The sequence below is a fragment of the Nipponia nippon genome, unplaced genomic scaffold (assembly GCF_047370975.1).
Source record: "Nipponia nippon isolate SJK-2023a ecotype South Korea unplaced genomic scaffold, ASM4737097v1 scaffold_1, whole genome shotgun sequence".
In the NCBI taxonomy this organism is placed as follows: domain Eukaryota; kingdom Metazoa; phylum Chordata; class Aves; order Pelecaniformes; family Threskiornithidae; genus Nipponia; species Nipponia nippon.
In genome coordinates, this window is record NW_028262290.1 from 1,100,879 (window position 1) to 1,127,429 (window position 26,551).

A 26,551-nucleotide genomic window follows, 5' to 3' on the forward strand; every position below is an offset into this window, starting at 1 on the left:
CGGCAGAGCCAGCCTCGCTTTTACCTTTCCGTTTCTTCTTTTACTATGGCATACTGGGTGGACTGACGGCTCGACCTCTGCTCCTGCACCTTCTCGCTGCCCTCCAGCTCCTGCTCCAGGGAGGAGCTGGTGCTGCCCTCCCTGCTGACATTGCTGCTCCTCCCGGGGCTGTTCTCCGTGGAAGCCCTTGGCGACTCCGTGTTCTGCTTCAGGGTCTGCAGCTTGGCCAGAGGGATGATATCGCAGTTCTGCGGCCGGTGCCACACCGTCCTCTGCGTGGTGGCATTGTAGTAGTAGAAACGGGAGGTGTTGGGGTCGAAGAGCTCCCACCACTGGTTTTCATTCGTGCGTTTGATCCGCACCCCGGCGGGAGGGTCCCACACGCACTCCCCCGTGATGAGGTTGGCGTACATGCGCTCCCGGGTTCGAGGCTCGATGATTTCCACCCATTCCAGCCTGAAGGAAAACAGAGAGAGAGGGAGACTTCAACTAGATGATCTTTAAAGGTCCCTTCCAACCCAAACCATTCTACGATTCTACGATTCAATGCTTGCAGCAAGCGCTCACGGCGCTGGGGGAGGCAGGACGGAGAAGAAGAGCGGCTTGGGTGAGGACATCGACTCTTTCTTCCTCCCCCATCGACGCCGAGTCCCGCAGCACTATTTACACGAAACAGAGCATTTGCGAAGGGCTGCAAACCGCTCCCCGCTTTTCGGCTCCCAGGGGAATCCAGCAAGCCTGCAGGCCAGCTAAAACACACGCCTGGGTTACAGGACCCCAGCATTCGCCCTGGCTCACGGCTTCCACCCCGAGCCCTTTGCGTTTTGAACCCTTCGCGGCACAGACCCGGCGGCTGCAGCGCGCTCAGCACGACGTTGGCAGCGAAGGGCAGGGGGGAGGCGAGAGACCGGAGGGATGGAGCCCAACCGGAGGCACCAACCTGGCGATGAACTTCTTCTGCAAGACCACCCCGCAGCTCTGCGCTGCTGCCCAGACAACCAAGCCCGGCAGCATTTGTCCACGCAAGACTTGCAGATGATGGCTTCAGTGCCCTTCAGCCCTCCTGGAGCAGCGCTGCTCCCTGGCATGAACGCCGGTGTGCCAGCGCCGGGCTCCTGCATGGCTCTGCCGACATCCCTTCTGTCTGTCTCGATTTCAACACCGGGCAAAGACGCCAGCTCTCCGGCATGCGCGTCCCACCTCCGGCACCGTCCCCGAACCGCCCGCCTTGACACACCTCGCCTCAGCGATAACCACAGGCTGCATCGACACCGAAACCCAACGGTGGGAGGGATGGAGCCAGCGAGGACTGAACAGACCTGACCGTGTCCTGGGCTCTGCACGGAGGAGGAGAGGAGAGGAGAGGAGAGGAGAGGAGAGGAGAGGAGAGGAGAGGAGAGGAGAGGAGAGGAGAGGAGAGGAGAGGAGAGGAGAGGAGAGGAGAGGAGAGGAGAGGAGAGGAGAGGGGAAGGGAAGGGAAGGGAAGGGAAGGGAAGGGAAGGGAAGGGAAGGGAAGGGAAGGGAAGGGAAGGGAAGGGAAGGGAAGGGAAGGGAAGGGAAGGGAAGGGAAGGGAAGGGAAGGGAAGGGAAGGGAAGGGAAGGGAAGGGAAGGGAAGGGAAGAAGGGAAGGGAAGGGAAGGGAAGGGAAGGGAAGGGAAGGGAAGGGAAGGGAAGGGAAGGGAAGGGAAGGGAAGGGAAGGGAAGGGAAGGGAAGGGAAGGGAAGGGAAGGGAAGGGAAGGGAAGGGAAGGGAAGGGAAGGGAAGGGAAGGGAAGGGAAGGGAAGGGAAGGGAAGGGAAGGGGTGTAGAATAGAGTGGAATGGAATGGAATGGAATGGAATGGAATGGAATGGAATAGAATAGAATAGAATAGAATAGAATAGAATAGAATAAAATAGAATAGAATAGAATAGAATAGAATATTTTCAGTTGGAAAGGACCTACAGTGATCACCTAGTCCAACTGCCTGACTACGTCAGGGCTGACCAAAAGTTCAAGCGTGTTATTAAGGGCATTGTCCAAATGCCTCTGAAACACCGACAGGCTTAGGGCATCGACCGCCTCTCTCAGAAGCCCTGTTCCAGTGTTTGACCACGCTCTCGGTACAGAAATGCTTCCTCATGTCCAGCCTACGCCTCCCCTGGCGCAGTTTTGAACCATTCCCACGCGTCCTATCACTGGATCCCAGGGAGAAGAGCTCAGCTGCACGCTGCACGCTGCTCGGTGCCCGCCCCGTGCGCATTTATTGCATTAGGAGTTGGTCTCTGCATAGAGTACGGAGCTCATCGCCAAAATACGGAGCATTAAACGAGGTTTAACCTCCCTCCCACCACCCCATCCCCTGCTGAGGACCAGGCACCACCAGCCCGTCGCGGTGATCCAGCTCGCTCAGAAACACAGCGCAGGCGGGTATTGAAATCATAAAGCAGTACATGGAGCTTAGAAATGCAAAAGAGGATTAAAAGAAGTCGTAAGCCCAAAGAACAGACAATTTCACCAATTTTTCAGATTACCCCAAACACTGCAGGTGTCACCTTTGGCTAATCCGGGGGATACCCGAGGCTTACAGGCAGCCATGTCTTATCCAAATTCCTCATTTTTGCGTGGGCTTATGTAAAAAGATACAAGGGATGTTCGTATTAACTAACATTTCTTCCTTGGAATTTGTCCTCGTCTGCATTTACAAGTCTGTTAAGAAAGGTATAGAAATAGATAAGGGAAAAAAAGAAAAAGCCCCCAGCGTGCTAAGCGAAGCTTATCAAACAAGGTGGCATTTAAAACTGACACATTCAGTGAGTCAGACAAGTGACGGATCGTATCTCCCCGCCTTTTGCTGGGACCGAGTCCTTGTGGGATTTTCAGAAATGTCCAATTTGCTCAAGCGAAGCAAGAAAAAAAGGCCTTGCTCCCGGGCAGCCGGAGACGCTGGCAGCCTGGCCCCAAGGCCTCCGGCTGGTCCAGCTCATCTTCCAACTCGATTTATACCGCTCGATTGATAAAAAGGAGCAGGCTTTTCAGGTGCCAGAGGTTCCCAGCTTTGTGCAAACATATCTAAATGATGGAAACATCTCCACCTCTTCTTGGCATAGAGAGAAAAAGTCGCAGTTAAGCTTTTCCTTGCAGAACAGAGACTAAAAGCACTTGGAGAAGCGTAAATCTTCCACCATGCCTCGTCTCATTCTGCAAAGCTCAGACCTAACGAGCAGCCTTAATGCAGCACGACAGTAGAGCTGGAGGCCACCTCAAGCTTTGCAGAGTTAAATATTTTCTCCAGGTTTCCACCGAAGGCTTTAATGCGGGTCTGAGCGCGAGGCACCGGCCCCCCGTTTTCCATTGAAATGATTTTGGCCCTAGATCGACATCAGTGCTTGGCTCCCCGTTTTAACGCTTCTCTTCGACCACCTTGGTTTAAAACAGTCTCCACGGGGTTAAGGGCAGCTGCTTCAGCAGCGCTTTGGATCTTCCTACCAAGAAGATACTGGGCTCTCTGCATCAGGGAGGAATAAAAAGTCCTTCACCCAGGGTCCCTCCAGGGTGAAACGAGAGCTCAAGTGCTCTGCAGTTATCACAGAATCACAGAAGGGTTTGGGATGGAAGGGACCTTTCAAGCCCATCCAGTCCAACCCCCTGCCATGAGCAGGGACATCTTCAACCAGATCCGGTTGCTCACAGCCCTGTCCAGCCTGGCCTAGAATGTTGCCAGGGATGGGGCATCTCCCACCGCTCTGGGCAACCCCTGCCAGTGTTTCACTACCTTCATTGTCAAAAATTTCCTCCTTAGATCCAGTCTGAATCTCCCTTCTTTTAGCTTAAAACCATTCCCCCTTGTCCCATCGCTACTGGCCCTGCTAAAAAGTCTGTCCCCATCTTTCTTACCAGCCCCCTTTAAGCACTGACAGGCCACAAGAAGGTCTCCCCGCAGCCTTCTCTTCCCCAGGCTGCACAACCCCAACTCTCCCAGCCTTTCTCCATAGCAGAGGGGTTCCAGCCCTCGGACCATTTCCGTGGCCTCCTCTGGCCCCGCTCCAACAGGTCCATGTCTGTCTGGTGCTGGGGACCCCCGAGCTGGAGGCAGGGCTCCAGGTGGGGACGCAGTACTCTGGGTGGGGGACGCAAAAATAGGGAAGCAAAAATAGATTAGACTAGACTAGGATAAGATAGACTACACTAGGATAGACTAGACTCGACTAAATGGGGTAGGGTAGGGTAGGGTAGGGTAGGGTAGGGTAGGGTAGGGTAGGGTAGGGTAGGGTAGGGTAGGGTAGGAGAGAAGAGAAAAGAGAAGGGAAGGAAAGGGAAGGGAAGAGAAGGGACAGGACGAGAAGAGAAGAGAAGAGAAGAGAAGAGAAGAGAAGAGAAGAGAAGAGAAGAGAAGAGAAGAGAAGAGAAGAGAAGAGAAGAGAAGAGAAGGGAAGGGAAGGGAAGGGAAGGGAAGGGAAGGGAAGGGAAGGGAAGGGAAGGGAAGGGAAGGGAAGGGAAGGGAAGGGAAGGGAAGGGAAGGGAAGGGAAGGGAAGGGAAGGGAAGGGAAGGGAAGGGAAGGGAAGGGAAGGGAAGGGAAGGGAAGGGAAGGGAAGGGAAGGGAAGGGAAGGGAAGGGAAGGGAAGGGAAGGGAAGGGAAGGGAAGGGAAGGGAAGGGAAGGGAAGGGAAGGGAAGGGAAGGGAAGGGAAGGGAAGGGAAGGGAAGGGAAGGGAAGGGAAGGGAAGGGAAGGGAAGGGAAGGGAAGGGAAGGGAAGAAGAAGAGAAGAGAAAGGATAGGACAGGATAGGATAGGATAGGATAGGATAGGATAGGATAGGATAGGATAGGATAGGATAGGATATAATAGACTAGATTAGACTAGACTAGAATAAATAGGGTACGGTACGGTAGAATAGAATCGAAGAGAAGAGAACAGAATAGCATAGAATAAATGGGATAGGATATAATATAATAGACTAGACTAGAATAAATAGGATAGGATAGGATCATAGAATCATAGAATCACAGAATCGTTAAGGTTGGAAAAGACCCTTAAGATCATCGAGTCCAACCGTTAACCTATCACTGCCAAATCCACCACTAAACCATGTCCTCGAGCACCATGTCTACCCGGCTTTTAAATATCTCCAGGATAGGATAGGATAGGATAAAAATAGCCCCATGGGGTTTGAAAAAGATGAAGCTCTGTTTGGACCCAACAGAACTGGATCATCACAGGCTATAAATCAGCCGGGTAAAAGCCTCCGGCACCCCAAAAGAAAAAGTTAGCATGTTAAGGAAACGTAGGACCTTTTGTCCTAGAGCTCTTAATTTCCTCTTGGTTTTCACTGTGAATTATCAGCTTAATAACGCCAGGCAGTGTCTGGGCTACCGGTCCTCTCTCTCTGCGTCATTATTTTCCCTGCTGTTGGCGAAGAAGAAATTTAGTGTTCACGTTTCTCCTTTCTCCCCAGTCTTTTAATTTACTGAGGTAATTCATCAACTCAAGCGGCTCAATACGCTTCACCTTCGCAAAGCAGAGGATCAATAGCCAAGGGCCACCCTCTTCAGTCCTGCGCTGGGCAGCGGAAAGGGAGGACAACAAAAATCTTCCATCAGCTACACAAATCTGAGATTCATCTGCCTGGAAGTCAAAGAAAATCCACGTGTCGGGAGCGGCTGGACTTGTGGCACAGAGAGGGAAGCTGATGTACCCGTGTGATAGCAAATTTGGAGAAGAAAACCCACAGGACTAGGAGACAGGGCTCCGATAAAGGCATGTCTTATTCCAAACCCTATCGTAAGTTTTGCAAAAAACCTCTCACGTTGCAATTTTTTTTCCCCAGAAGTGCAAACCTCAGGGCTAAAATTCCTGAGTATTTGCCCCAAAATAGGGTCCATGCACGGTATTTCCCAGGTGCAGGAGTGGGGATAACAGGTAAGTGTGCACCGTGCTGCTGCCGTAGGTTCAGCACAACTAATCTGGGTACCAGATGCAGTCTAGGCCCAGAATTACCATCATTATTTACTGCATCAGTCAAAAAACCTCCTTGATGGGTAGTAGAGAAGTCTGCTTCAAGCTCCGGTAGCCAAATAGACTCAGACCTATCTCACAGTGCAGTAATCTAAGCTTAAATAGCCCGTTGAGTACGGTCCAAGACAGCGCAGACCTTACTGCTGTTGGGTTACAGTGATTTATAGCTGATGCAGGAGAGTGGAAGGTGCCCAGGGAGCCTCAGACTCACGGTGCTGGCTAGAAAACCTCTGCCTCATCGTAAAGGAAAGGCTCCAAAAAGCCCTGAGAGTCACCCAAAATCCATTTTTTCCCTGCACTGCCCGGCAAAGGAGCCCAGCTGATGCTCGGATTAGATTTCTGGAAATGCAAAGGCGGCTGAAATGAATCCTGGGCTTAGTTTCACTTTGTAACTTTATTCAAAAGCCCGCAAGAATCAACGGAACTTCAAGTCGCAGGCGCCTTATTTTGCTATTTAAGGAGAGGATCCTCACCCTGAGCTTGCCTAGGAAGGAGATTCGGCCCTACAGCGATGCTGCTGTCTATTCCCTCCTCCACCCCAGAGCAATACGGGATCGGAGACGGGTGAGAAAGCCGGGAGAGAACAAATCCCCGCCTCGCCTCGTTGCTGTAGAAACCCTGCAAGGACATCCTGCTGTTCAGGTCCTCCGACTCATCTTTTCCGGTTGTTCCCACCACGCACCCCATGCGTTTCATTGTCGTGGCACCAGTTGCTGCGCATTTAATGCATGGCAATGCCATCTCCTTGGAAACCCTTCTCTTTTTTTGGGGGTTGAAGATAGGGAATACCGAAGGGATGCTCAGGGGATGCTGTCGGTCACCTCCCCGTCCAACGACCGCGGCCGTGGGCGTGCGTGGGATGATGAACCTCCCCTGCCTGAGAGGTTCAGGATGATGAACGATGGTTCCTAACAACAACCCCAAGGTGTGGGGGCCATCAGCGGGCTTACAGCGCTCGTCTTGTGATATAAGCTGGGTTTGAATGAGCCGGAATTTGTATCATTAAGGTTAATGTGGTCTCAGAGAGCCACAGAGGCTCTTGGGCAACTTGGGTGTTGCTTGCTGAGCGACCCACTGCTCCATATCATCCATGCCTCGTCCAGACATCACTCCAGAAAGCCACTTCTGTATCCCTCCTGACACCACAGCAATTAGCGCCCTGAGCCAATCCGATTAGGAGAAGCTTAAATTTCAAAGTATTTTACACTTAAAATGACTTGGAATTTATTGGTAACTGCAGTCACGAGGGGAAAAATAGCCGAGCAAGCATCTTTTGGTATCAGAGAGTAATGGGGTCGGAAGCCTGCATCAATTCGGCGGGCGTCTCGGTCAGAAGGACCTTGCTCAGAGCGAGGACCTCCCGTGCAACTGGAGGGGGAAGAAGCTGGAGGTTTTTTTTTTTTTTTTAACCCTTAAACTCTCCTAGAAGGAGCAAACTTGCCCAGGAGGATCAAGCAGCATCAGCTTTACCCAGACCTGAGGCTTCAGCTTAACACAGCAACAGCAATTCAAATTCCCGTTCCTCGGCGAGGATTTGGAGACCTGGTCCAAGCCTACCCTAGAAGAGCGAGAGCAAGGCTCTTGGAAGCAGCTCGGCAGCACTTGGGGTGCTCTGCTCCCCAAGCCTCTCCCCTCTGGGTGATTGCTTCGGCGTGGTGGTGTTCCAGATCCAAAGACGCTAAAGAACCAAAATCCTCCCGTTAGTGCACAATCCCGCAAAGAAGACGATTCCCATCTCATTCCCACCCTTAAAATGAAAATAAAAATTAAATTAATCATAGAATCATTGAATGATTTGGGTTGGAAGGGGCCTGTAAAGGTCATCCAGTCCCTGCCATGAGCAAGGCCATCTCAACCAGATCAGGTTGCTCAGAGCCTCATCCAACCTGACCTTGAATGTTTCCAGGGATGATCTATAATCTATAATATAATCTGTACTATGTTGATTTGATTCTTAAACACCCCGACTCTGAGCAGGACAGTTTGGTTTATTATGCACATCTTATTTTGCAGGAATATTTTACTTAAAAAAAGAATTGTTTAAGCCACCGGGAAAACATAGTTCCTTGGTGCCAAGCCTTAGAAAGCCCAGGCCGATGAACGCAGGCACAGCGCGGACGCAGAATTGCTGAGCGTCAGCAATAACCCAGCATTAACCCTAGGCAGGTAATAGTTAGCAGAATATCAAAGTGTTTGGGAGCCGGGGCTTGTTTCTGCACTAGTAATTTCAGCGCCAATGAACGTTTTTACGAAAATACATCATTAACCTGAAAGGTGTAATACGTCTTCGCTAACCGGCCTGACAGATGCAGGCAGCTTGAAAAAAAAAAATCAGGGCAAGCTACCAAAGGAGCAGAGCTTCTTGCTACCACAGCTGGAGCTGGCAGAGAAGCTTTGAGGAGGATGGAGTTAGCAAAAATAAATCCAGCCTTTCCCACCGAGCAGGAGTTACCTGCTTAGGGTGCAGGTGCCGAGCCGGGGAGTTGTTAAATGGGGATGTGACGTGCAACGAGGGTTGGCCGACGCGTGGATCCTTAGCAAGCCCTCAAAGACCAGGCAGACAGCTTCTGCTTCTCTGCTGTTTGCTCCCCTGGAAAGCCAAACCACGAAATCGCTGTGCTGCCCGTGAACGCCCTCCCTCCTCATTCCTAGGGAGACATGCTGATAGATGAACCCCAAAATTGGGCATGTTCCCCCCAAAATCCCAAGCCAACCATGTTGTAGCTTGACTCCAAGTTGTCCTGCATCCAGCACACCACAGTAATGGTCCCTGGGCAAATCTCTTCTGCGATGGTGACAAAATAATTTCAGTTCCCCTCCCTCGCAGGGAACTAGGCTGAACCACACCTTCTACGCGGGGGTAGAAGAGCAGTTGCTGTAGTTTGACGGGCACAGCATCATGGAATTGTGGTTTGGGTTGGGAGAGACCTTCAAAGCCCATCCAGTCCAACCCCCCTGCCATGAGCAGGGACATCTTCAACCAGATCCGGTTGCTCACAGCCCCGTCCAACCTGGCCTTGAGTGTTTGCAGGGATGGGGCATCTCCCACCTCTCTGGGCAACCTGGGCCAGCGTTTCACCGCCCTCATCATAAAAAATGTCTTATTTCTTATCACTCCTGGAAATTGTGAGCGCATCAGCCAGCGGGAGACCCTCGCAGCCAGCACCTCCGCTCCGTTTCCCTGCCAATCGCTATCAAATGGAAGTTTTGTTTCTCTTTTTCCAAGCCGTAAGGTTTGAGATCCCGCTCTCCCGCCGCGGGAACGGACCCCCGGCTACCCGCAAAACCAACGCTTATTGACTTCTCCTGACAGCCTCATTGCGCGCCCCATGCCGTAATATTCCCGCCGTTGACTGGCGCTGCGATACTTACATCGCGTCTAATCCTCGCCGCGTCAGCCCGCTAACCTTCCCTTGACATTGGAAAGAAAGTCAGATCCCTTCCCCATCAAAGCAGCGCGGCGTTAATACACGCAGCCGACGTCTCTTGCCTGCCGGAGAAGGATTTTCTTGTTTTTTAATTTTATTTGAAAGGGATGAGGAAAGACTCAGGCCAACAGACAACTGATTCACTTTGATAGAAAAGTTTATTTCCTAAGGTGGCTTTAGAGTTCAATCTCTGCCTGGTCAGCACTTTCCTCCTCGCTGAAATTACTGCAGATACATGTCAGGACGGAGCAGAGGTCTTTGTTTGTTTTCTCCCACTGTCCTGAAATAGCTATTGCCTAGCAGGGGATGCAGCGCTGCTGGCTGTCACGTGCTGGATTTCTTTCCAGATCCTTACAAGCTGCAAGGTTTGGGGTATTTATGTAGTTACGGATCAAGGCCAGGAGCTGCCGGAGTATCAGGCTGGATCCTGAAGCTCTGATTTTGCCTGACGTTCCCCTCTCTCCCCATAGGGATGAAAAACGGGACGTGAGCCGGCAATGTGCGCTCACAGCCCAGAAAGCCAAGCGTATCCTGGGCTGCACCCAGAGCAGCGTGGGCAGCAGGGCGAGGGAGGGGATTCTGCCCCTCTGCTCCGATGTCCTCAGACCCCCCTGCAGCCCTGCCTCCAGCTCGCGGGTCCCCAGCACCAGACAGACATGGACCTGTTGGAGCGGGGCCAGAGGAGGCCACGGAAATGGTCCGAGGGCTGGAACCCCTCTGCTATGGAGAAAGGCTGGGAGAGTTGGGGTTGTGCAGCCTGGGGAAGAGGAGGCTGCGGGGAGACCTTCTTGTGGCCTGTCAGTGCTTAAAGGGGGCTGGTAAGAAAGATGGGGACAGACTTTAATAGTGCCTGTAGCGACGCGACAAGGGGGAATGGTTTTAAACTCAAAGAGGGGAGATTCAGACTGGATCTAAGGAAGAAATGTTTTATGCTGAGGGTGGTGAGACACTGGCCCAGGTTGCCCAGAGAGGTGGGAGAAGCCCCATCCCTGGACACATTCAAGACCAGGTTGGACGGGGCTGTGAGCAACCTGATCTGGTTGAAGATGTCCCTGCCCATGGCAGGGGGGTTGGACTGGATGAGCTTGAAAGGTCCCTTCCAACCCAAACCCTTCTATGGTTCTATGGGTAGACTAAAACGTACCGGCTGTATCCAGAGATCTTCACCAGTTCAAAAGGCAGCGGCACAACCTACATGTTGAAGTCTGAAGAGATGCAGGAGCGGTGGGTAAGTGCGGCGAGAGCTGACTGCTCTCACCTGACCTGCTTTATGCATCAAACAAGATCAAAAGCCACGTCCTTTCGAATTCACGGAATCAAACCACCGCTTTTAGAGGATTGATTTTTGATTTAAAAACATCAATTATACAGAAAATGTTTCCTAAACTTACAGCTTTGGCACCTCAGAGATGGCTCTGAAAAAACCAAAGTGACTTTTTCAGATCCGTCCTCTGAATGTAATCAGTGAATCTCAAAATTTCAAACTTTTTGCATGCAACCATGTCCTCAAGCGCTTATTGACTGCTCACAGCATCTCTGGATTCAAACCACACTCTTTTCTAGGAAGAAAACATTTCTAATTTACCTGAGTAGGTAGGATGGAAAGGAACCATGGGAAAAAAAAGAAGCATAAAAGCAAAGTGCCAGAAATTTCAAGCTCATTTAAGAAACGAGGAAAAGAGGTGAAGAACCAAGCTCACAAGGAGGTGATGGGGACGCAGAGCTCACTCCAGACCGCTGTTGAGTGTTGAAGGCCACCACAAGGACAAGGATGCTCAGGAGCTCCTAAGGCTGATCTCGGACTAACTAATCACCCATAATCATGGCCAAACACGGTCCCAACCCTACTGTCACCGCTCTACCTCCAGTGGTACCCCTTTTGGAGGATAAACACTGGCTCAAACTAGACTTTCCTAGGGCAAGACCACTGTGAGCGGGAGGCTGACCACTCTCCTCCCTACCACTTACCATCTCCTTCTAGACCAGATGACGAGCTTCAGGGGAAAACTCTAAGGAAGCCTTTCTATGAGTGTCAAAGCCTATTCCACTCAACGTGATCCTCAGACGTTTTGCGGTTATTAGACTGGAAGCCAGATTGGTTTTAAATTTTTTAGAGTTAGACGCGAGCTACGCTGCCCCGAAGTTAACGGAGTATTTCATTGCTGCGTTCTCCGACAAGTTTGGGCTCTGCAGGGCATCGTGCCCTTCCACTGGAGTTGTTGTCATCAGTCTCCCAGACACCAGGACCCAACTACCCCAAATTCCTTCTTGCCTTTGAGAAAGCACCAATTTTTACACCAAGAAGTGCTGAGCCTCACCAAGAAGCATCCCCCTCCGTGCGCGCACAACCCTTCATCTTCCTAGGAAGCTTCAAGCAATTAGTGCCACGACAGAAGCTCGTTAATGAGAGCGACGCAGCGAGTTCTGATCCTGCCTACACGTTTTTGGGAGTGTTTGTATGAAGGAGAGGCGTTCCTCGAGCGGTAGGATGCCGTGGAGAAGACCGCTTCGTGTGCCAACCTCCACAAACCCCAGGTCTCCTACGTCTCCGGCAGTCTGCACACCCCTGCTGAAAAATGACTGCCCTAGAAGATATTTTTGGGTCCAAAGCCAGAATGATCAATGTCTTGGAAAGACGTGAAAGAGAAGATGAAACTCTTGCCCCCAGGCTCGTAAGTCTAACTCGGTACCTTCAGCTTTTGTTTCTGGTAATAAAGTGAACAAAAAAGACCTTCCAGGAAGAAATGGAGCTGCGGTTCTCCACCCACGGCCGTGCTGGAGGAGGAAAGCACACTGCAAGATAGGGACAGAGTACAGAAATGTATAAATAACTTCTCCGAGTTGCACAACAACCACCTACTCTGTTCAGAAATTTAAAAAAAAAAAGAAGATAGAAAAAAATCTCGTACTCGTTCTCTGGCAGCGCGGTTCAACTTGCAGCAGAAAAAGGACTGGGAAAATGAGCATAAATAAGTGAACCGCGGCAAGCCCGGACTTTTTCTCCTTCATGCCCTCCAGCGAACGAGAGCAGCTCCAGGGAACGAAGGAAGCGAGGCAGAGCCGGGGAGCCCAAGTGACTCGCTTGGGAAAAGATGAGATGGCACCTGGCAAGCAAGCCTGGGAAAAAGGATTTTCAGTTTAATGGCACTGAATCGCTATGTTTCATAGAATCATCGAATCATCGAATGGTTTGGGTTGGAAGGGACCTTTCAAGCTCATCCAGTCCAACCAGGTTGCTCAGAGCCCCGTCCAACCTGGCCTTGAATGTTTCCAGGGATGGGGCATCTCCCACCTCTCTGGGGAACCCCTTCCAGTGTCTCACCACCCTCAGCATCAAAAATTTCCTTATATCTAGTCTGGACCTACCCTCTTTTAGTTTAAAAGTTTAAACCTTTAACCAAGCAGGATCTTTCCTAGCCTGCCACACCATACGTCGGAAGAGCTTTGAGGGTCCTTTTCCCTGCTGCGTGGTGGGCGCTCAAAGGCATCTCAGACACCTTTTGCTCCGTGCTGCATCATCCCAGCCATCCCCTTTTGCCGTTTAAAGCCTGCTGACAGCCTTGCACGGAAAACCGTCGCGTATTTTAGTTGTTTGGAGGGAATTTGGCAACTGAAAAATGAGCGGCAGGATGCTGCGGATCGCTCGCCCTTCTGCAGACCGCCAGCGAGCCTGGTTTGAGAGCTGCTGTTTTGGAGACCCTTGCTCACAGAGCTGCTCTGGAAGAGGTACGCTCGCACGTAGGGACACCACGGCACGGCAGAACCGACGCTGTCTGCTCTAACCTTCCCCTAAGTCATCCGGTGCCTTTTATTTGCTGGAGATATGAACACGAGATTTGCAACTCCGGAGTAATTTGCAATCTAAATTACAGACACTAAGTAATTCCTGGCCCCGGTTAAACTGGGGCAACGCGTCTTTAGATACGCCATCGCTGCAGGCGGTTCACTTGAAATGCTTTCTGAGAAAGCTCCTGGGCCACTTGCTCCCGGCTAGCCAGGTTCTTCTTCAGCACTTCTGGAAGCCAAACCATGGAGGAGTATTTTTGCATAGGGCTAAGCCTCCCAGCTCTGTCACCTCGACACCGGGAACTACAGCTCTTGCCAGCTCCTTTCTTTTCTGAAGAAACAGATATCTGGATAACCTGCAACGCCGCTTTTAAATATTAATATTACAATCACTATGGGAACTGCAGAGACCTTGCCGAAGCCTTTCCTTCTTTGCAAAGGTCTGCTCAAGCAACAAAGGGCGAGTACAAAGGAAATTAGTCTTCCTTAATCATGGGTGAGCTGGGAGAAAAACGCAGAAGGAACAAACCGAGGCGCTGCCATTTGTTCCAAGATTTGCTTTCATGCGCTGAGGCTGCCTTGCCCACGCAGGGCAGGGGAACACGAAGCTCCCTCTGATCGAGGGAGAGCATCATTTCAACGTGCCGCCTCCTCCCCACCATCAGCTGCCTCCACCGGGGACTCTCGGGAGCTGAGACCCAAGAGGGACGTCCGATGTTCTCCAGCGTTGGACCGAGCACCAGCTCAGGGCTCCCAAACCAGAAAGCGCAATACCCCACTTCCACCGGGAATCAAAATCCCTGAGATTCGGGATGAGATTCACCACCGGAGACCTCAGGCTTGACAGCAAGGATGAGTCCCTAGGAGGGCAGGAGGCTGCCTGGCAAGTATTTCTCCTTGCAGACACTCCCATAGAGGTTTCCCAGCTCTTTTTGCCCTCGAGTGTAGATAAAGCAGCATAAAACAACATTATGTCGTAACCCACTGCCTGATCCAACCCCACCGCTCGCTCCGACAAGACCTGTTGGATGAAGCCAAGCAGCCTCCTGAACTTCAGCCTCTCTCAGCTACGGCACTGTATATACAACATACGTGTCCCGGCAGGAAGACGAGAGTAGGTAGTTTCCATTTCTATCTTTTTCTCTGTTCCCATAGAAACTAAACTAAAATGGAGACGGTAAAAGAAAATTGAAGCTTCAGTAAAGGAATCTACTAGGAAACGGCACGTGAGCGGGTGTGGGGAATAGCTGAGGGATAAACAAGGAGAGAAAAACCAAAAATAAGGCCATAGCAGGAAGACTAAATTCAAATACGAGGGCCGTTCCCACATTCAAGTCTTTCTTATTTGAGGATAAAACTGAATGAGTAAACCACGTCAAACCGAGATGTCAGGGAAAAAAAAAGCTTGAAGATGTCACAGATGAAACGAACCGTAATGAGATGGTCATGAGTTTAGGGTCTCCGTGCCTTCCTGGTGGGATGGGTCAGCAGGGATCGCAGAGGAATCCCAAAGCACTGTCACGTGCCACCTTCCCTATCCCAGGCGTCAGGAATCACTGGGAAGGAATTAAACAGGACAGAGACCACATCGTCGGGCAAGTCCACCAAGAAGTGCTCACATCTTGCGTGTTTGTGCCATTGCAGTCCTTCAAAAAATAAATATATATATATGCTAGGCCTAGGAAAGGGTAGCCAGGACTGGAATACCCAGTCTGGAATGTACAAGTCCCAAAGAAGCATAAAACACAGCCAAAGACTATTTTAGATCGGCAGAGACGTTGCTGAAAATCCAGTTTCACGTTCTGCCTAAAAAGTAATGCAGAGAAGAGGACTAGGAAATGATTATTCATTTTTTTTTTTTTTTTTCAGGATGCCTTTTATTGGTTGCTCTGGAGTTATCAGGCAGGAGATTTAAAAGACAACTAAAGGAAATTACTTTTCATAGCACATAATTAAGCTGTGGAATGTATTCAGCAATGCAGCCAAAACCCATAAATAGGTTCAAAGGAGAACTGGAGGAGTTCAAGGAGGACAAGCCCACTGGTAGCTATTAAATAGGATATTCCAAGGTTAGGAAATCCCCAGAAGCAGCAAGATACAGGGGGGAAGGATCACCCTGCTCTGCCCCGGACGATTTTTCCCCTTCCCAGGGAAATCTTTGCTGCAGAGAGCGGAGTTGAAACCGTGCGAAGCTTTCCTACTCCTCCCATCGCCCAACGTCCCATTTTGCATCGATGACTTTGGCATCGTTACATCCCTTCTGGCCTAGAGGACGCAGGGATAAGACACCAGCTCACGCACAAAAACACCCCGCGGCGTCAAAGGACGGCTTCAGAAAGAGGATAGGATGGATCCGATTTCTTTCGCTCTTATCAGAGCAAGTTCAACCGCTTTCTGGCGAGTACCGATGCTCCCAATCCAAACTTCACAGCGTGCGCGTTAGCTATGCATTATGTCCTTTAAACTCCCTCCCCCCCCCCCAAAAAAAAAGAAAGAGTCTAGAAAGCTGCCAGAAAGCAGATAACACAAACAAGCAGAGATGAATCAAGTATCTGCATGAAAGCAGCAAATTCGCCGGGCTGACCTCAAGCTTCTCAAAGTAGCTCCGGCATTTTAGCCGGAGGCTTATGTGATCTTATATCTCTCCATACAGCAACTAATAAATTTTGTAGCTTGTCGGCTTGTTTCAACCAAGTTGGGGAGGTCAAGGTCTTGAGGATATCAGCCTCGAAGAAGATTTGTTTTAAAGGAAAGAGGATGGCTGAGGACAGAAGGACACAAATTTGTCTCTTTGCTACGGACCGGCGAGCTCAGCCCGTGCGGCGTGGGAGAGGCAGCAGCACCGGGTTGAGCCAGGCCGAGTCGTTTGCTGCCCTTGCCCGTACAAAAAGGGTGGCAGAGAGACCTGGAGGGTGCCGAGGCATGAGCTAGAGAGGGAAAAAGCAGGAGCAGTTCCCGGAGAAGAGGCTGGGACACGCAGGATACCTATCCGTGCTCCCAGGTATGCAGCGAGCATCCTAAGGTTGCATCCCAAAAGCAACCGTGCATTGCTGTATAAGAAACTTTTCATTTCCCGAAGGCATTTCCATTCATCGTAGACCTCTGCTGAACACCCAAAAGATCCTGCAACCCAGCAGAGGAACTTTGTTATCAAATATCCACATTTTTTTTTTTTTTTAAATCTCTAAGACCACATGGGTTTCCAGCCAAACCATAGAATTGTTAAGGTTGGAAAAGACCCTTAAGATCATCGAGTCCAACCGTTAACCCAGCACTGCCAAGCCCACCACTAAACCATGTCCCAAGCACCACATCTACCCAGCTTTTAGACACCTCCAGGGACGGGGACTCAGCCCCTGCCCTGGGCAGCCTGGGCCAGTGCTTGACAACCATTTTGGTGAAGAAATTGTCCCTAATACCCAACCCAACCCTGCCCTGGCGCAGCTTGAGGCCGTTCCCTCTCGTCCCATCGCTTGTTCCTGGGGAGAAGAGACCGACCCCCCTGGCTCCAGCCTCTTTTCAGGCAGTTGCAGAGAGCGATGAGGGCTCCCCTCAGCCTCCTCTTCTCCAGGCTGAGCCCCCCCAGCTCCCCCAGCCGCTCCTCGTAGGACTCGCATGACTTGTGCTCTAGCATCAACCAGACCCAAACCAGTCGATCCAAACCACATCTTTCCAGCCAAACCAACTGGGCAAGACACCTTATGTCAACTTCTCCTACGCCTTAGTCACTTGGAGATGACCCAGTGCCGGGGTTTGCCGGGCAGTTTTGGGACAGGCAGAGTTGGTTTTTCCAGGGTGGCTCTCGCCCAGCCTCCGAGGTGGGACCGAGGTGGGTGCTGGGTGAAGCTACATCTCCTCAAACCAACGTCGCAGATGGTTTCCACCTTGAAGATGGATCGGTTTGGATGGTGGTTTCATCTGTGCTGGCACTGTAAGAACACGCCATATGTGTCTCCCCAAATCAGGTCTAGACATTAGTACAACTTTAGTGTCAGTGTTGTATTCACAAACCCAAATTTTCAGTGGTGAAGTTTCTAAAAATCAGATTGAAGATTACCCGAGCGCTGGGACTTGCCAGCACTGACTCTAATGCTTCTTCAAAAGAAAAAAAATCTTATTTTGCTTTTCCAATCAAAATCTTCAGAGGAAAGATGATTAATGTGTTATTAATAGTAAAAATCTCTTTGCAATATTGGAAGTGTGAAATATTGAGTGGAATGCTTTGAACTTTCAGCCATTTGCCAAAAGCCTACGAACAAGCAACAACCTGTAGCAATTCAAGAAAAATCAGGAGCGATCCGAACTGAAGGCAGAAACTTACCCCCACCCCCAAAATGTCTCCAAGAAGGAATTCTGCAAATCTCAGGAGCCCCCATTTCAATTCCGAGATCGTGAAAACAAGCACATCAGGGGCCGTATATCAAACACCATGAAGCCGAGCTCCCAGCCAGCAAAGTCTATAAAAATATTGGCAAGCATGTTGGTTTTTTTTTTTTTGTTTTTTTTTTGTTTTTCCCCCCCAAATTCCCCGTGGCTGTGCGCCCAGCTGCGCCGCTGCCCTGGCAGAGAGACTCAGGCAGGCAGAGTCGACGCAGACGGGTCCTTCCTGCAGCTTAGCTACGCTGGGTCTTTTTTTTCTTGCCTATTTTTGCATGGCTGACTCCACTACGATGCTTTCTAGGTGCTACCAAAGCGCACGCGCTAAAGCTGGGATGTCCCTCGTTGGCAATGGTTTGATTGCGTGGCCAGAGCAGGGCAGCGAGGCTGGGGCAGGGGCTGGAGCCCAAGGCTGGGGAGGAGCGGCTGGGGGAGCTGGGGGGGCTCAGCCTGGAGAAGAGGAGGCTGAGGGGAGCCCTCATCGCTCTCTGCAACTGCCTGAAAGGAGGCTGGAGCCGGGGGGGTCGGTCTCTTCTCCCCAGGAACAAGCGATGGGACGAGAGGGAACGGCCTCAAGCTGCGCCAGGGCAGGGTTGGGTTGGGTATTGGGAAAAACTTCTTCCCTGAAAGGGCTGTCAGGCCCTGGCCCAGGCTGCCCAGGGAAGTGGTTGAGTCCCCATCCCTGGAGGTGTCTAAAAGCTGGGTAGATGTGGTGCTTGGGACATGGTTTAGTGGTGGGCTTGGCAGTGCTGGGTTAACGGTTGGACTCGATGATCTTAAGGGTCTTTTCCAACCTAAACGATTCTGTGATTCTCTGATCCTAGGTGCAGTGATTCTGTCCTGCGCCCTGCAAGATCCGCTACCCTAAAACTAAAAGTTGTTTTTTAAAGGAGAAAAAAAAAAAACAAACCCAAACCTGCTTCAGGACAAATAGAAAGGGACAAGCGCCAAGATAACACAATGTGGATGGAGGAGTGAGAAGGAAGAAATGTTTTACGCTGAGGGCGGTGAGACACTGGCCCAGGTTGCCCAGAGCGGTGGGAGATGCCCCATCCCTGGAAACATTCAAGGTCAGGTTGGACGGGGCTGTGAGCAACCTGATCTGGTTGAAGATGTCCCTGCCCATGGCAGGGGGGTTGGACTGGATGGGCTTGAAAGGTCCCTTCCCACCCAAACCCTTCTGCGGTTCATGATTCCATGACTGACACCCTTGAGCTCAGGGGACAGGAGGATCAGCATCCCTAAGGATGGAGTCTGATTAAATTTAGGGGAAAAAAAAGCCGAGTTAGGGGCAGTGGCAGAGCTCTCGCTTGGCAGCCGGGCAGGCAGCGGCAGGGCAGCGAGGGAGAGGAGCAGGCAGGCGTTCCAGCACGGACGGTCGCAGCTGCTGAATCCCGACCCTCCGCACCACGTGCGCGAGTCACCCTGTCCTTGAACTACTATTTTTTTTTAACTTGTTGTTTAAGAAAAACTTCATTTCCACGCAGCTGTAATTTCAATTTGACCCGATCCTGAAGGAAGAAGACTCGATTTACCGCTTTACAACTAAACAAGGTAAAGCCTGGATGGAAAAAAGCCCAAGCGTGGATGGGGACAGCAAGCCCGAGTGACAATCTTACACCGGTGACAATGTGACAGACCTTAAATGAGTAGGAAATTTATGATCGCGAGCTACCGGCGTGCTGTAAAGTGTCACACGGCGATGGCAGCGCCACTGCAAGAGCGGGGTCCCCAAAGTCAGCGGGATCTGAAGGACAAAAATTCCACCAAAGCAGTAATTCCCACCTTCTCTTTGCTAATTCAAGCGGTATCAGAGCACAAGAGGTTAATAACCGTTTTACAGATTTAACGTGGGGAAATTAAAGCAGTTTCCAGCATAGGATTGCAAGCCTGTAACTGCACACCCTTAAATATTTAACTCGCAGCTGTGGTACCCCAGGTTGGCCCCCGGTGCCAAGTTTGTCCTTTCACGAGAGTTCCCGTGACAAACATCACCGGGAGGAAAAGGAGAATATTTGATAATGCCGGAGAACCAGGAATAATCCACAATAATTTTATCTCTAGCACTAACTAGCATTGCCTGGGTGTCTGGAAAAGATTGTTTTCACGGATTCGCTAAAGCGAACCGCAAGTTGTGGAAAGCAAGGCTGAAAGCACACCCTGTGCTTTTGAACTCTGAAATATTTAAGAAACTGGAGGTCTGCGAAAGACTGACTGAGGGGAACTACGAACACCAGATCTGACATAGAGAGAAAAATATGCATCCTCCCCGCGGGCTTGCCAGAGCAAGATTAAACCTTGGCACAGCTCAGCTGGGGTCAAGTGCCTGCCTTGCAAATACCGAGCAGGGTCTTCGGGGTGTTTTTGCTCAGGGCAAGGCAGAAAGACCTTGTCCTAAGTCATGCGTGAGGCCTGGGCGGTCGCGGAGCGGGGCTGGAAGCAGCAGCTGCTCGCGAGCAGGTGATTCGCCCCGTTTTGAGGCCAAAAAGCGGCCACCTGTCGTAGTCCTGACATCATTTGATTTCCCATCGCGGCTGGGCTCGGGACAACGGGAGGAATCGAGGAGGAGGAGGAGGAGGAGGGATGGTGACTTGGGATGACTCATGCCAAGCGGGGCCGCAGAAAGCCCGGGGATGAAAACAAGCAATCCTTGTTCCCAGGACGTCAACTCGATTTAACCGTCGCAGTTGCCGCATCCTGTAAAGGCAGAGTTCGACCCTAAAAACCCCTGCGATGACTGGAGCAATTAGAGCCTGTAAGACAAGATGACCTTTCGGAACAACGCAGAGAGATTAGCAGCAAGAGCCTGCTCCCACCTAAATATCAGATAACCTCTCGGTCCTACTCTGATAGGAAGAAAACATTAGGAAGCAGCACTCCCCCTCTTCCCGACAGCGATGCGGTGATATTTCTAGGACGAGGAGATAACGCTGTAAAACATGAAGTGCTCATTGCTTCAAAGCACCAAGACGGTAGTCCTAGACGGTAAATCTCATTTAGGAACAGAAATGCTAAGAAATCCCAGCAGAGCAGCAGGGAGAAGCTTGCTGCAAGCAGGTTGACCCAGCACGAAATCCCTCCGTCCTTTGCCGATATGCAGGAGCAAATTTACAACCGTGCGACGGTCGGAGTTTCTGCTCCTCGCCACCCATCTGCCCAAGCCCCTTCCCTAACCCCCAGCCACGCGCCCTGTTTTGCTACCAGAACAAGCGGTAGAAAAGAAAAAAAAGCCTCGATCGTTCCTCCAAACACAAGCACGGACAAAAAGCAGAGGCAAAACGGAGGGGAAACGCCTGCTCCCCGCACTGAAACCTGGCCATATGTTCCGCTATTATAAATCACTCCGATAGCGTGCCTTGTGCCCGGGCGCAGAATCCAATCGCTCGGCACAGTTGGTGTGAAATCTGTCATTCAGGCTGCCAGGATGATTTAAAAGTGAGTTAGAAAAGCAGGTTGCCCCCCCCCCCCCCATCTCTCCCTTCCCCCAAAACCTGCTCCCCATCCAGGAGAAATATGGGTCCGCACCTTCCCAGCGGAGCCCCGAGCATCCAGCCGTCATTCCCGACACGACCCCTTCCCCGCCTTCCTCCAGGATCATTCCTGCTCCCAAGGGGATGCAAATGCCTTGCATTTCAAGAGTGAAGTTTAAAATGCTCCTGGTGGTTGTGCACGCTTCGTGACCACTGGAAGGAGATACCCGGGGAGACCGGCTTCTCCTCCGTGCCGTCGTTATGCCAGCGAAAATTAATGCAGCAGCAGAAGGGCACCCCAAACCCAAGAGCATCCATGCTATGCAAGGCAGAAAAGCCCAGACAGTGAGAAGAAAGCTCCCAGGCGTGGAGAGAAACACAGCAAAACCAACATGCTCATGTGAACCTCATCAGGTTCAACAAGGCCAAGGGCAAGGTCCTGCACCTGGGTCGGGGCAATCCCCGGTATCAGCACAGGCTGGGGGGTGAAGGGATGGAGAGCAGCCCTGAGGAGAAGGACTGGGGGTACTGGGGGGATGAAAAGCTGGACATGAGCCAGCAATGTGCACTCACAGCCCAGAAAGCCAAGCGTATCCTGGGCTGCATCCAGAGCAGCGTGGGCAGCAGGGCGAGGGAGGGGATTCTGCCCCTCTGCTCCGATGTCCTCAGACCCCCCTGCAGCCCTGCCTCCAGCTCGCGGGTCCCCAGCACCAGACAGACATGGACCTGTTGGAGCGGGGCCAGAGGAGGCCACGGAAATGGTCCGAGGGCTGGAACCCCTCTGCTATGGAGAAAGGCTGGGAGAGTTGGGGTTGTGCAGCCTGGGGAAGAGAAGGCTGCGGGGAGACCTTCTTGTGGCCTTTCAGTGCTTAAAGGGTGCCTGCAAGAAAGATGGGGACGGACTTTTTAGTGGGGCCTGGAGCGATAGGACAAGGGGTGATGGTTTTCAACTGAAAGAGGGGAGATTCAGATGATCTAAGGAAGAAATGTTTTACGCTGAGGGTGGTGAGACACTGGCCCAGGTTGCCCAGAGAGGTGGTCGATGCCCCATCCCTGGACACATTCAAGGCCAGGTTGGACGGGGCTGTGAGCAACCTGATTTGGTTGAAGATGTCCCTGCCCATGGCAGTGGGGTTGGACTGGATGGGCTTTGAAGGTCCCTTCCATCCCAAAGCATTCAATGATTCGATGATTCTATGGTTCTATGCCGCTGGTAAATCAGCAGTTTGAGCACCCAGAGCCTGCATCCAGAGCATCGTGCTTTGAGAGCCACCGATGGATCTGTCCTCCATGAACGCATGTTGCACGTTGAGCCAGTTGCCCCCAGGATGCTGCAGAAACCAACCCTCTAAATACCAACGGTGGAGCTCAAAGGGTTCATGCAGGCCCTAATGACAGCTTCTTCCCAAGTTTTAAAGGCTGTTCAAATACGCCGAGACCAGGACTAGACCAGTTTATCGTCTAAGAACAAGATGCACACGGGAGGGAAGACGAAGGTATCAGGAAGAATCAATGAAACCAAGCGTTCCTGCTCAGTCTGGAAATCCAATTTGTTATTTCTGATATGATGAAAGCATACAAGAAAAGCAGTCCAACTTAGAACATGATTAACCTGTTGGGAGGAAAGACGGTACTAAAGAGTGCTGGATTCCTACCTCCAGTGTACACACCTTCTCATGCCGTATCGTAAAGCCCCTGCATGAGGAAATAACTGGGCATAGCACTGGGAAACTATTTTATTACTTATACCACAGGCTGAAAAGCAAGGGTACCCTTCTGCACCACATTTTCCAAGCCTCTCCCCTTTTCTATCAGCCCTACGTGCAATCGCTGTGCTTTTAGATGATGTAAACTACCCCCAAAAAGTGCCATTTTCAAAGACTTTCCACGAGTGCTCTTGGGTGAGATGACAAAGTCAATTTTTATGAAGCGTACACAGCGAAGCCTTTGAGCAAAATTGCGTTCTCCTTTCTCTCTGTTAGGGGAAAAAAAACAGCTGACCTTAAGGATAAACTGAACGACTGCAAGACAGGCCTAAATAACCTTGAAACTTTAAAAAATCGAATGCCAGAAATAAAAGCGTGCGTGGGGTTTGCCGCTCCTAAAACTTGGATATTTAACTTTGAGAAATAAGTCAGGGATGTCAATAAATAACATTTCACCGAAAAGGGCTACTTTTCTACCCCAATCACGTTAAACCAACGCGATGAAATGAGACACTTTCATGTTTCGCCAGTCCTTGGAACAAACTTTGTAAAAGGAAACCTGCCCGAAGAGCAAAACCCCATCCCGAACGGAATAACCCACCACCAGAGAGTGACTTGGCAGGTGCGAGAGCATTTGCTGTTTCCAGAGACTCCGCTGGCAGAAGCGGCGGATTCCTGAGGCTCACACCCTTCGGCAGGCAAACGCGACAACTATAGGATAGTCCTCAAAACTTGGCCTGGATGGTCAGCGAGGATGAGGAAGGCTGCTCCTTGCGATAAATCTCAGATACTTATATTACAGCAGCTTCCCGGAGGTCCCTATATCCAAGAGAAAAGGAAACCTCTGCGTCCCAACTGGAGCAAGGCCGTGCAAAAAAGAAGGATGAAATTTAAGACAAGAATGTAGCAAATTTTCTGGAACTAGGGAAAATCGTGTGCACCATCCAAAAAAAACCCCCAAAATAAATCCCCCGAAAGAGCGAGAACACCCCCTCCTCCCCTTCTCAAGGTCTCAGTCCTTATTCTAGGTGGGAGATGGAAAGCTTGCAGCACAGGAGTTATAACCCAAGGTCACGTTTCCCTGTTTTTATAATAGTTTAGGCTGGAGTAGACCTCTGGAGGCCACCTAGAATCATGGAATCATAGAATCATTAAGGTTGGAAAAGACCCTTAAGATCATCGAGTCCAACTGTAACCTATCACTGCCAAGCCCACCACTAAACCATGTCCCTAAGCACCACATCTACCCTTCTTTTAAATACCTCTAGGGATGGGGACTCAATCCCTGCCCTGGGCAGCCTGTGCCAGGGCCTGACAGCCCTTTCGGTGAAGAAGTTATTCCTAATATCCAACCTAAACCTCCCCTGGCGCAGCTTGAGGCCGTTCCCTCTCGTCCTATCGCTTGTTACTGGGGAGAAGAGACCGACTCCCACCTCGCTACAGCCTCCTTTCAGGTAGTTGTAGAGAGCAATAAGGTCTCCCCTCAGCCTCCTCTTCTCCAGACTAAACAATCCCAGCTCCCTCAGCTGCTTCCTCATAAGACTTGTGCTCTAGACCCTTCACCAACTCCGTTGCCCTTCTTTGGACACACCTGGGCCACCTTCCCTTCCTCCCCCAAGTACAGGGAACTTTAAAGTTATCCTACTCAGGGCCTTTTTCAGTCAAATTTGGAAATCCTCAAGGATGGACATCTCACAGCCTTTCTAGGTGACCAATCTCAGGTAAAGACCTTGCAAATGGCCAAATTGCCAAATTGCCCTCCACGGTGCAGCTGTGCATCGCCTCGCACCCTTCTCCGGTACGCCATCCATGGAAGACCCTGGTTCTCTTTTCGCTATCACCCCATTAGGTAGGTGAAGATGACAGCTGGATCTACTCTCAGCCTCCTCTCCAGGCTGATGAAGCCCAGCTCTCATTAAATGCTCACATTAACGCGATGCCCTCTACGAAGACGCAGCAGACCCATCTGGTCCTCAGCGAGGAAGAGGCTCTCCCCCATACCAATTATTCAACGATTGGGACGACGTTCCTGGAATGATCAGGCTGGAGCACCATCTGTTCAGCTACGTTGGACTGTCTGGTGCAGGGGTAAAGCTTCACTTGTGTGCGACAGCGCTTTCCAGAGCCTGGTCTGATGTTCCCCACGGAAGCCGGGAGATCTCAAAGATCTCGTTGCTTTTCCGTTCCAAGTGCCACAGGTACCTTTCCGTGCTATATTTGTTAAGAACCAGCAGTACCGCATAGACCTCTGCTATCCAAAGACATCCATATGTAGTTATGTTGTCCCAGCCCACTCCAGCAGAGAGAAAAGGAAGAAAAAAACAGCAGCGACCGCTTCACGGAGCCTTGGAAAGCACACAGATTGCACAACACGTGGTGCGGCACAGGAAGCCTGACCAAACACGCAAAGAGCTCCGGCGTGCTTCATGCTCTTGGTTTCATGCCTTCTTTCCCATTTCACCGAGCACTTTGTAGGCAAGAATCCCATTTTGAGGATTAGAGCTGTCCTCTGCTGTTCCCAGCCCAGACAAATTTGGCTTTTTTTTTTTCCCCTCCTCACTTCACCAGGGCTTAAGGTGGTATTTGGCTGGCCTACTGGAGAAGAGTTGACTTGCCATGGGCACAGCCACCAAGGACGGCGTGAGGTTGGATGAGCCCACCTTAGTTATCACAGGGAATTATAGAATGGTTTGGGTTGGAAGGGACCTCTAAAGGTCATCTCGCCCAACCCCCCTGCCATGGGCAGGGACATCTTCAACCAGATCAGGTTGCTCACAGCCCCGTCCAACCTGGTCTTGAATTTTTCCAGGGATGGGGCATCTACTACTGCTCTGGGCAACCTGGGCCAGTGTCTCACCGCCCTCAGCATCAAAAATTTCTTCCTTAGATCTAGTCTGAATCTCCCCTTTTTCAGTTTAAAGCCATTGCCCCTTGTCTTATCACTACAGGCCCTACTAAAAAGTCTCCAGCTTTCTTGTAGGCCTCCTTCAGGTACTGACAGGCCACAAGAAGGTCTCCCCGCAGCCTCCTCTTCCCCAGGCTGCACAACCCCAACTCTCCCAGCCTTTCTCCATAGCAGAGGGGTTCCAGCCCTCGGACCATTTCCGTGGCCTCCTCTGGCCCCGCTCCAACAGGTCCATGTCTGTCTGGTGCTGGGGACCCGCGAGCTGGAGGCAGGGCTGCAGGGGGGTCTGAGGACATCGGAGCAGAGGGGCAGAATCCCCTCCCTCCACCTGCTGCCCACGCTGCTCTGGGTGCGGCCCAGCATACGCTTGGCTTTCTGGACTGCGAGCGTACATTGCCGGCTCACGTCCAGCTTTTCATCCACCAACACCCCCAAGTCCTCCTCCACAGGGCTGCTCTCCATCCACTCATTGCCCAGCCTGTATCCGCAAAGGAGAGGACCAGCTCCTAGAGTGGCAAGCAAGAGGATTCTTCCATGTATCCCTTTGTCCTGTCTCCATAGAGTTGGGAGTACCTTCTTCTCGTCAAACATCATCTCCAGACGTGCAGAGGAAATAACGAAACCTTCTCCTCTAAGAGATGCTCTTGCAGCTTCTGGGGCAAGGCAGGAGGAGAGGTTAATGTGCTTCAGTTCTGACTACCTTAACGCTCATGCATTCATGAAGTCTCCAGACCCAAGAAGGTGGCTTCAGCCTCCTCGGGTGAGCGCAGAAGTAGGTGTTTCGTAAGAGCTGTGCCCTCAATCCCAGCTGTTTATGCCATTTACGGCGATTTTGTGTTCATCCTATCCAAAAGCGTTGCCTGAATCGACAAGGCACATAAAACAT

The 26,551-nt window shown here is 51.2% G+C and overlaps 1 protein-coding gene across 4 annotated transcripts in view; it reads right to left on the reverse strand.

Annotated features, from left to right (window-relative positions):
• Positions 1-26,551, reverse strand: part of ARHGAP39 (Rho GTPase activating protein 39) — a 155,737-nt gene that overhangs the window by 63,800 nt on the left and 65,386 nt on the right. For all 4 annotated transcript variants that reach the window (XM_087736108.1, XM_087736028.1, XM_087736201.1 and 1 more), the window contains exon 2: positions 25-456. In XM_087736108.1, coding sequence (XP_087592234.1) covers positions 25-456 — 432 coding nt within the window. The remainder of the gene's footprint in view (positions 1-24; positions 457-26,551) is intronic.